The 11,834-nt window shown below is 39.3% G+C and overlaps 1 protein-coding gene across 1 annotated transcript in view; it reads left to right on the top strand.

The window, feature by feature from the left end:
- Nucleotides 1-2,192: 2,192 nt before the first annotated feature.
- Nucleotides 2,193-11,834, top strand: part of LOC106947797 (transient receptor potential cation channel subfamily M member 5-like) — a 26,869-nt gene continuing 17,227 nt past the window's right edge. Inside the window, exons 1-5 of the mRNA XM_015033038.1 lie at nt 2,193-2,398; nt 2,516-2,693; nt 3,675-3,739; nt 5,504-5,722; nt 11,544-11,649. Coding sequence (XP_014888524.1) covers nt 2,687-2,693; nt 3,675-3,739; nt 5,504-5,722; nt 11,544-11,649 — 397 coding nt within the window. The 5' untranslated portion in view covers nt 2,193-2,398; nt 2,516-2,686. The remainder of the gene's footprint in view (nt 2,399-2,515; nt 2,694-3,674; nt 3,740-5,503; nt 5,723-11,543; nt 11,650-11,834) is intronic.

Here is an 11,834-nt window from a genome sequence, read left to right as displayed (position 1 = left end):
ACCAATCTAATTGGGAATTAATGAATGCTTTAAAGTGCCAGCAGCCAGTGCAATTGTAATTCAAAACAAGACAAAATTAATCACAACAATTTGTGGGAGAGAAAGTTAGCATTAACATAATTGAGGCAGAGAGAATAAAAAGGCCATGGCGGCGCAAGTAGAGCACATCTCATCAGTAATCTTCCACTGAGGAAATTGTTTGTTATTCCTATTAATTATCCACTATACTTAATCACCCAAATTGCAAGTGAAAATAATGATTTGCCTTTTGCTTCAGCTTTTATGTCACAGAAGACAAACTGCCCAAGCGCGCTCATTGGTGGGTGGGAGAAGGGGTCAGCAGCAGAAGTGCAGCTAAACCCCGACAAGATGAGCAGACATTGACTGAAACAAAGCTGCATGTGTTCAGTGTGTCCTGTAAAAGTATTCATAGCCACAAAACTCTTTCATATCTGATCACGTTGCAGCCACTGATCTGAGAGGATTTATGTGAGAGATCGGCATAAAATTCTGAAATTACTAATTGCATGAAGTTTGGATGATGTCTAAAATTTTGTGACTTCTAATTTCAAATTATTTAGATTTCACCTATGTGTAATTTAATCTTAGGGAAAATCCAGATGTTTGCTGAAAGCCGCAGAGGCTTGTTGGAGAACATTAGTGAACAACGCCAAGTAACATGTAAGACGGGTCACAGATAAAGCAGGGTGGGTTTAAAACAAACAGACAAAAATATTCCAATCTTTGAACATCCCAGAGAACAAATAGAAAGATTACGGCTCAGTTTCTGACCTACAAATGCATGACCGTCCACCTATTCTGAGGATTAAGCAGAGGTAAGATGCCCATAATAACTCAGGTGGCCTGAATAGAACTGCACAAAACATATGCGGTCTTTATTTGAAAAACAAACACAAAAATAAAAGCCATTTATCATTTCACTTCTACATTTACGCACTTCTTTGTGTTGATCTATCACATAAAATTCTAACAAGGCTTCAAGATTTCTGGTTCTAATGTGTCAAGGGGTTTGAATACTTTTTTTCTTACACTACGAATGTCAAATCATCTCAAGTTTTAACAATGTTTTTTTTTCCCTCTCATTATTTTCTTAACTTCCCTCTGAGCGAGATGAGTAATATGCTTTTGCAGACCTCGGTTATTGCATGAAAAGGCATAAAAATATCCAATTCACTGGCGGTGATGCAGTCTGCTGTGTATCTTTAGTCCTGAACAAGCAGCAACATTTATCCTGGACACGGGCATAATTGTAATGATGCTGGAAAAGAATGTATCTGTTGCTTTCAGAGCATCTGTTGCCAATGCCGGCGCGATGGCATTAGCAGCAAAATGCCATGGAACATTAACTGCTCCCAACAGAACTTCCAGATGGATTTTTGTTCTAATGGCATCATTATACGCTAAATTAAAAGGCGAGCAAATGGAAGTGTAAAAATTTAAATGACTCGGAAAAAAAATCTCTCAAGCTCAAGCTGTCTTTAGCGGGGGCCTCCGACAGAGAGATTGTGAGCCGAGCCGTGCAATGAGCGTTAATCATACACATATATAAAATAGTAATGGTGAAATGAATTGTGCAGTGGGATGGCGGTACACATTAGGCTGTTATGTTTAACGCAACAGCTAAGTCTGAAACGACTGCTTTATGGACAAAGGTTCATCTGACGTCTCACTTCCTCTAGTTAATTTTGCTTTGATGTATTCCCCATTTCAGTGTTAAGATTTTATGGAAATATTTCTATTTTTATGCTTTGTTGACAGCGGCTTAAGATGATTCGTAGATTCTCTGTGTGCGGAATACAAACGGATTTCAAGCCACCGCTTCCAGCTCTGGTTCGTTGTTATTTTTTGAGCTATCAGTAAAGCGAAAAACCTGATATATGATGTATTATAAATATTTCTTTTGCGTACCAAAGGGAGCCATTATTCACAGAACACTTTGTTCTTTTATCCTAATGCTAGTTAAAGTTAGAAAGTACTGACTGCTCTGCTGGTAGCAAAATTAGAGCAATTTTGTACCCAGCATTGTGACATTGTGATATTTCAGTGTTTATGTTTTCAAAAGATGATGTAATACCTGGACGTTGTTCCGACACACCCAGGAAAATGTTTGAAAAAACAAAGTTGAGATTTTCCCTTTCATATACAGGTGCTGGTCATAAAATTAGAATATTGNCCATGCTTCCTTCTAACTAACTGTATTTGTCCAGGAGCATGGATTTTGACAGGGGGGTTGAAAGAGGGTGTTTCCCGCTGTGTAGGAGAGGCTGTGAAAGACCATGGGGCTGCAGCTTCAGCTGTGTCCCAGAAAAAAGTCATTGCGATTGGAGTGACGCCTTGGGGTCTGGTACACAACAGACAGCAGCTTGTCAACGCCCAGGTACTGAATCTATTGTGTTTTGTTCCACTGCAGAGTGTGAAGTGTCTAATGTTATAAACCTCAGCATGAAAACAATGGCTTTGGTAACCACTGGATTCTTGTGTTGCCGGTCTGAAGGGAAGTTTCCCAGCTCGCTACTATGTCCAGAACACAACACATGATACATACTGTTTGGACAACAGCTGCCAAGCTTTCCTCTTAGTGGACAATGGGAGTATTGGCCAGCGAGGTGGAGAGGCAGTCTTTCAAGTTAATCTGGAGGACTACATTTCCCATCAGCGCACAGGCATGTGGGGTGAGATGGACTTTCGTGTCTAAAGTTTTTAAAAGAAAAGAGATGGCCATACTTCATTTAATAAGTATCATGAAATTGTGTGGAATTGACACTATGGTATAAAAACCATCAGCTAACCAAATGATCATGTAAACAGCTAAAAAATCCTGCACACTATTCATACCTCATTGTTCTCATTTCTCTTTTCTTCTTTGTTCATTGAAATCATAGACACACTGCTTAGACTTGTTAACATTGACCGTGCTGGAATTTGGAGAACCACATTTCAGGTAGTCCAGGAACCAATCAATCAAATCGGGAAGTTATTTTTGTGTTCTAATTATCCTCAGCACAATGACACCACAGCTTCAAAGGTCAGGTGACCCTGTGGGCTACTTTACTTTAAGCTTCCCTACCAGCATGTTAGCACATCATGCCTATGTTTTTCCTGTGTAAGACAGTAATTAGGAAATAAATCAGACATAAGACATCTTTCCAACTGCTGTTGCTGGATTCTGTGGTCTCCACAGCCTATGAAAAGTGATCCAAGGAAGAGAAACAGACAATCCACCCGGTTGTTGCATGATGCATTATGCAACAAAGATAGGATTTTTACACCAATCTTTCTAATATAGCTTATATATCACCAAAATGTCATTAACCAAATACCCCTTCATAAAAATATTATTGCTTGACAGTTTGAGCTTTAGCAGAATATCATCTTTTGCCATTTCTGTTATGTTTTTGAAGAGGGAACAATAAACAAGTTTTAGTTATTGACATTGCCTTCAACTTTTTCTGATTTTAACTAAAGAAAACATCCTTTCTAACAAATCAGTTTGATTCATTATGTTTTTGCATCTAGGTCTATAGGACTTGTATCTGTTGCTGTGGGTTACACCCAAGATACAATGAAATGTCTGAAGGAGTCAGTTCCCTGGATAGTTAAGCTTCTTGCTGCATAAAAAATATATATTTTATGTTTTCTTCACCCAACAACAGGTAGTGGCAGTATTGAAATTCCTGTCCTTTGCATGCTTATCTCAGGAGAAACCAGAATGTTGGAGGTGAGGAAACTCATTCATGAATTCAGCACTGCATTTTGTACTGCAAATGATTGTTTCTAAAGGTTTGTTTTTTCAAACATGTGACCTGGAACATTTTTGTCAAAAACCTAAGTTACCAGAACCTTCCACTGTCCTGTGAGTTGTACCCATTTAGATGGTCTTATGAGGGTTACAGCTTTAGAGCTAAGAAAAGGTATTTCATATTTTGCCAAATATGTAATTGTAATAGATTTTAAATAAGTCACGTAGATCTCAACTTCTGTGAGAATGCCTGAAAGTGGAAAAGAGTTTTATTATACTTAATAACTAGAGATGCTCCGATGAGGTTTTTTGCTGCTGATTCTGATACCGATCACCCATGAGGCCGATCTCTGCTGATCACCTGGATTGGCTGTTAATTTTTCGCTTTAGATATAAATGCTGCTATGTGATCTGGCAAAATGGAAAAATGATCTGGCAGTAAATTCATCTAATTTAGACATAAACATGCAAAATACTTGCTGGCACAGTACAGCAGCTATTCAGTCAAAAGGACAACTGAAAAACCTGCAATGAGTAAAATAATATTTAGCAGTACGGCTCTCATACCATAAATTATACATAAGTCAAATTAATCAGATCATACACTTTTTCACAGAAATCGGCCAATCGATCGGCACACCTCAATAATAACTTATGAGGTTATTATTGGAAAGGTACAGCAATAACAATGGAATAAATCATCAAGACATGTTCTTTTACTTTTAATCTGGACTACAAACACAGGAAGGACAAACTTTGTCCTAGAATATATTTTCACAAACTCCAATGTGTTTGGCCCACGGGGGATTGTTCCATGCACAGCCATCTTTCATCTTTCTGAGCACATTGCATTTCTCATCATTGAGACTTCAGGCCACACTCTGCAGCTATCAGCAATAGAGGAGGTCACCACAGACAAAAACTACACAAAAAAGTCTGTGTCCTATGGATGCTAGGAATAGAAAGTACATAAATGACTGGGTATACAATGGCTGCAAACCCAGGGTACTGAAAGTGGCACTAAAAACTGATAGGAAGAAAATGTCATCTTATTCTACTTTCAGATGAAAATTGTTTTTGTCCCACCTGTCCTTAAAAAAGTGAGAGAACATGGGAGTCTGCATTGACAAAATGCCTTTGAAACTTGATCCAGCTACACCGGTCCATGACTATTTTAGAATCTCTACATAAGTTATATTAACTGGAGTGGGCAAAGCTAAATTGAATATCTCTGGTCTGAGCAGGAATTTTTAAAACTTTTATGAGACCTTCATTATGGGAAAACATAAAATTTTCATTTCTAATTTACCTCTAAAACACACAAGCAAAAAACAAACAATATATGGACCAGTTAAACCTGGACCAGACTAGTCAGCAACAATAGCAGTCTTTGAAAGAAGGATTGTTTCTTTTAATTAACACTTAGAAGGGTTGATTAAAATTCCCTAAGTCTTTGAGATTTTTTAGATTTCCCAGAAATATTAAAATCTTGTCTCACTGTTATAACACTAATTAACAATAATCTAGCCCCCTCAAGAGAGCCTGGGTAAGGGTTAAGCTTTATTCTTCAAAGTATCATAAGATGTCTGCTGTCAAAGATTGTTTTGGGGATTATAACACTTTTACTGAAAATGTTTGACAATACTTTGATTATGCTAGTCCTGCTTGTTCTCTGTTACACTCCTGAATTTGCAGTACGCTGTTGTAGTAATTTGATGTGTGTTTTTTCATTAACTGGCTCAGAGAATAGACACATCCCTCAAAAAATCAACGCCCTGGTTGGTTCTTGCTGGTTCTGGTAAGGCAGCAGATTTCATCACAGCAGTGGTCCTCAGCCCTACCCCTCCTGCAGCAGATGGGGAGGCTGACAAGAGTGTCAGCGCAGAGTTCTGTGACTGGGTTCGTGAGAAGGCCCGGAAACACTTCCCAGCTGAGGTCGAGTTTGAAAAACTGGTCGATACTGTAAGTTCCTAGATACTAGATACCAGCCATAGAAACCATGCTTTCTAAGAAAACATGTGTTTAATAAAGATTAGTTAAGGGCTTTGTTCAAGTTTTTCATGGACATGTGACAACAAATTTCTTCCACTCCTAAATGAGTCATAGTTTCTTATTCTCCCTTGTCCTGTTTGCCTCACCTGTAATTAACAATTGCATTTGTGACAACACCCATGCTTTCTTAGAAACACATGTTTCTAAGAAACATGTGTTTTCTAAGAAAACACATGTTTTCTTAGAAAGGATGTCTTTTCTTAGAAAGCATGGGTGTTGTCACAAATGCAATTGTTAATTATAGGTGAGGCAAACAGGACAAGGGAGAATAAGAAACTATGACTCATTTAGGAGTGGAAGAAATTGTTGTCACATGTCCATGAAAAACTTGAACAAAGCCCTTAACTAATCTTTATTTGCTTTGACATTTCTATTTATTTTTGTCATGAGGGACTGTTGCCATTTCGGGTTCTCCCAATTTCCCAATTTCCTTTGTGTAGCTGAATTCAATTCATATCAATATCAATCAATATCAGTATCAATTCAATGATATCCTAAGCCTCAGGAATCTTTTGCAGGTGTTTAGAGTTACTTTGTTGATTCAGATGATGAGGTTACTTCCTTGTTTAGAGAACCTTTTCATGATATGCTAATTTTTTGAGATAGGAATTTTGGGTTTTCATGAGCTGTATGCCAAAATTATCAGTATTAAAACAATAAAACACCAGAAATATTTCAGTTGGTGTGAAATGAATCTAAAATATATGACAGTTTAATTTTTATCATTACATTATGGAAAATAATGAACTTTATCACAATATGCTAATTTTTTGAGAAGGACCTGCACTCCTAAATGATTAGGTGATAGATCACAGGTGAGACCAATCAGCATGCACGCCCTCCAGGTGTTGCAGCCTCTAGGCACCATCTAGTGCAGTGTTTCTCCACCCTGGTCCTCACTGCCCCCCCGTCCTGCATGTTCTAGGTGTTTCCCTTCTGCCACACACCTGAATTGTATCTCTGGGTGATTAACAGGCTTCTGTAGTACTTGATGATCATTCAATCATTTGAATCAGCTGTTCTGGAATAGAGGCACATCTAAAACATGCAGAGCAGGGGGGGCTGAGGACCAGGGTTGAGAAACACTGATCTAGTGGATGAAGAGGGAAGCAGCAAGCAACAGAAAATCCTCAATAAAGAGCCAAAACCCCGGTTCCCAACACGTACAGGTCCTTCTAAAAAAATTAGCATATTGTGATAAAGTTCATTATTTTCCATAATGTAATGATAAAAATTAAACTGTCATATATTTTAGATTCATTGCACACCAACTGAAATATTTCTGGTCTTTTATTGTTTTAATACTGATGATTTTTGGTATACAGCTCATGAAAACCCAAAATCCCTGTCTCAAAAAATTAGAATATTATGAAAAGGTTCTCTGAACGAGCAATTAACCTCATCATCTGAATCAACAAAGTAACTCTAAACACCTGCCAAAGATGCCCAAGACTTTTAAAAACTCCCAGCCTGGTTCATTACTCAAAACCGCAATCATGGGTCAGACTGCTGACCTGACTGCTGTCCAGAAGGCCATCACTGACATCCTCAAGCAAGAGGGTGAGAAACAGAAATTTCTGAACGAATCGGCTGTTTGCAGAGTGTTTTATCAAGGCACCTCAGTGAGAAGTCAGTAGGAAGGAAAAAGTGTGGCAGAAAACGCTGCACAACGAGAAGAGGTGACTGGACCCTGAGGAAGATTGTGGAGAAGGGCCGATTCCAGACCTTGGGGGAAGCAGTGGACTGAGTCTGGAGTAGAAACATCCAGAGCACAGGCGTGTGCAGGAAATCGGCTACAGGTGCCGCATTCCCCAGGTCAAAGGTCAAGCCACTTTTGAACCAGAAACAGCAGCAGAAGCGTCTGACCTGGGCTACAGAGAAGCAGCACTTTGGACCACTGTTGTTCAGTGGTCCAAAGAATTTTTTTCGGATGAAAGCAAACTTTGCATGTCATTCGGAAATCAAAGTGCCAGACTCTGGAGGAAGACTGGGGAGAAGGAAATGCCAGAAGTCCAGTGTCAAGTACCCACAGTCAGTGATGGTCTGGGAGCCATGTCAGCTGCTGGTGTTGATCCACTGTTTTTTATCAAGGGCAGGATCAATGCAGCAGCTATCAGGAGATTCTGGAGCACTTCATGCTTCCATCTGCTGAAAAACTTTATGGAGATGAAGATTTCATTTTTCAGCACGACCTGGCACCTGCTCACAGTGCCAAAACCACTGACCATGGTGTTACTGTGCTCAATTGGCCTGCCAACTCTCCTGACCTGAACCTCATAGAGAATCTGTGGGATATTGTGAAGAGAAAGTTGAGACACGCAAGACCCAACACTCTGGATGAGCTTAAAGCCGCTATCGGAACATCCTGGGCCTCCATAACACCTCAGCAGTGCCACAGGCTGATTGCCTCCACGCCGCATTGAAGGCTGCAAAAGGATTCCTGAACAAGTTATGTTGAATGCATAACTTAACATAATTATTTGAAGGTTAACTTTTTTGGTATTAAAACACTTTTCTTTTATTGGTCGGATGAAATATGCTAATTTTTTGAGATAGGAATTTTGGGTTTTCATGAGCTGTATGCCAAAATCATCAGTATTAAAACAATAAAAAACGTGAAATATTTCAATTGGTGTGCAATGAATCTACATTATGGAAAATAATGAACTTTATCACAATATGCAAATTCTTCGAGAAGGACCTGTATTTAGTAAATTAGAATGAGTTCCGAATAGTCTTGTATGTCAGATTAAAAGTACTTTTTGAAAATAAGCTTTAAGCAGACATTAAATATATATTTTTTTTACTGTTAATATATTATTCTAATCTTAAATGCCATATTTTCATTAGCTGTAACCAGGAAATCATGATTAACACAAATAAAAGCTTTAAAACACCTGTGTATGTAATTAATCTATAATGGTTTTGTGAGCTGAAATACTGAAATACATTAACTTTTCATTAATATTCTTGCTGATTGAAAATGAGTGTAGATGGAAAAAAACATACACCTCTGCATTAGCTTACCGTGCAGTATCTGAACAATTGGAAACAAACAGTGAGGTAATTCTGGATCGTTTCCCATGTAAAAAGAACAGCACAATGGGAGAGAGCCAAGCACAACTTCCGAAGGACCTGTGTTTGTGCTCTCAACATTTCTCTCCAGAAGACTTTAAGTCATTTGTATAAGCATAACTGACGAAGGCTCTACAATACCTTCAGAAGCTATAAACAAATGATATTCCGACAGTTTTTATCCACAAAGCACCTAAACCCCCTGCCACCAGCTAGATGGCGAAAAACACTGGGAGAAACATCAAAGACAGGCAGCGCTGAAGGCTTCTTTAAACGCTAACTGAATGTGAAACCACTGATCCGATGCTGCACTGAAAACGAGACTCTAAATACAATTTATCGGACTGGACACAGAGCTACAGATACTGGGAGAAACATCAAAGACAGGCAGTGCTGGAAGCTCTTTTAAGTACTAACATAGCTCAGCGGCAGCACTACTGCCACCCCCGTTTATGTCTGGAGGAAGACTGGACTCTAAACAGCTGTTACCGGACTGAACACAGAGCTATAGAACTACTTACCCGGATCATGCAGTCTGATCAGAGGTATGCATCATTCATTGTTTCATTAATGAAGCTAAGATTCAACCGACGGTCGCGTCAACACTGGAACCCTCAAAGGTCATCCAGAGGCCTGGCACGCGGCCATAGGGAACCTTTGGCAGGCTCAGGGATGCTGGAAGGCTCTTAGAGAAGCCGTGGGGCTGGTGGCGGTGGGGCTTGGAGGAGAAGCCATGGGGCTGGCTGTGGTAAAGCTTGGACAATCCATGGAAGCGGAACCAGGGGCGGCAATCTGAGTTGTCAAAGATCCAGAACTGGAGGCGGCGCAGAGCTGACTTCAATGGCAGCATCCCAGAGCTTGGCCAACCCTCGTAGACAGAATGCGGGGTGTTGGTACTAGTAACCTCCTGGTAGAGGAAATGCAAAGTGTTGACCACTCATATCCACAGAGGTAGGCTTCCAAAGCAAGAATGGGCTCCTGACTCTCGCAGTGACTTCGTGCAGCGTTGGGAGCACACCACACAGAAGTGCACCAAATATGCCTACCTCTCCAATCCCAGGGTCTTCTGTCTTCTTCTGAAGAAACCACGAATCTCATCTTCTTTGGCTGAATCCTTCTGTCATGAAGTGGGTTATTGTTGATGAGGACTGAATGGCGATCAGACCCAGGAGTAAAGTGGAGAAAATAAGCTTAATGATGTCCAAAGCTGTATACAACACCAGGATCCACAGGTAAGGAACGAGACACGGTCACAAATTCAGGTAAGCTAACAGTGACAAGCTATGGACAAACTATGACATGAGAATGACTAGGATCCAGTGGGGAACAGAAGACGTAAAGTCTTAGAGAGATAGCTTTAATCAATCAGGGGCTTGACACGACAACACAGGGGCTAAATTGCCCCTTTTCCACCGGCTCTACTTCAGAGTGACCACGTTTCCCCCGCCCCGGCTTGGCTCTGTAGCAGGGTGATGCCTCCTGTCTGTCGGAGATATAGCGCCCCACCTCCAGGCGCCATGTGCTATTCTTTGTTACCATGGGATCTAACGCGAGTTGTTGTTTTTCTGAGACAAAAGAATAAGAGAAAGCTGAGCTATTGTTTTGTAGCCTGATTGAGATTTTTCTGAGACTTCAAGAAAATGCACAGTAGGAGGAAAGATGCGATTGTGACGAGGAGGACAGTTGATCTCACGTGAACAACAGCAAAATGAGAAACAATCGAAGCACAATTCACGCAACAATAAAACATAAAAAACAAATGAAGGGCTACATGCTGTACAATATTGACAGTTATTTATAACTGAGGAATGTGCAACTGAGTATCAACAGAAAATGTCCATGTTTTGTTTGAGCAATAAAATAAAATACATTCACAGAAAACCCACATCCTCACATCATCACTGTTTCTGACCAAGCAGACATCCCTTACGCAGAATGCATTGCAGCTTGAACAACATGGCGACATTCATGTGACGATATTTTATTAAAATGTATAAAAACAATCTAAAATAAATATTTCTCAAATAAAGTCTATTGTTACATGATTCCTTTAAAGAAAAGGAAAAACAAAGTACGTATAGTCCCCTCCAAAATTATTGGAACCGCAAGCTATTTGCTTTGTTATTGTACATTGAAGACATTTGAGTTTAACATCAAAACATGAGCATGACTCCGGAGTTCAGAATGTCAGCTTTTATTTCCTGGTTTTTACATGTGGATGTTCTAAACAACTCAGGACATACCACCCTCTGTGTGAATGTTAAACCCAAATGAAGACATTTGGGTGTACAACAAAAACGAAGCATGAGAACATTATTGCCTTGCTGTTCCAATACCTTTGGAGGGGACTGTATATTTGTGCTTTTATTTTTAATTATATCAATTTTGGTCCTCTATAGTTTCAGTGCTTTGCAGGGTCATAATTTCTGTTCCCTCAACCTTTTAAAATTACAAACCTAAATTTTAAAATATAGGTGTACAATTGATTTTGTATTCAGTTATAAGTTTTGTTTGTTTGTTTTTTTGCCATAAGACGGTAATATTAACTGATGATTGATGGTGTGCCTATTGGGTTAGCTGAATGCATAGGCATTAATGATAAAGTATTACATTGTTTCAAACAATGATTGTTTGTCATTTATGTTTGTTTGTCCAGGCTTTGAGTATTTATCAGAGGAGAGATCTCATTACTGTTTTTCATGGAGAACAGGAGGGCTCTGATGACTTCGACACAATTCTCCTCAAAGCCCTGGTGAGAGGTAAGTGATGGGGGATCATTCAGGGGATTGTTTATCAATCACAACACCATCCCTTACAAAAGCAAAATATATTTGGAAATCCATTGTAATAAATTTGAATGTATTATTTCCCCTTTTACATTTCTAATATATGTGGTAAATATATTCAATTATATATTGAAGATTCATGTATTATAAAGTCAAAGAAT

The sequence above is a fragment of the Poecilia latipinna genome, unplaced genomic scaffold (genome assembly GCF_001443285.1).
Source record: "Poecilia latipinna isolate Pla-1442-1.1 unplaced genomic scaffold, P_latipinna-1.0 Scaffold256, whole genome shotgun sequence".
Lineage (NCBI taxonomy): Eukaryota > Metazoa > Chordata > Actinopteri > Cyprinodontiformes > Poeciliidae > Poecilia > Poecilia latipinna.
This window is presented reverse-complemented; position numbering and strand designations above follow the sequence as displayed.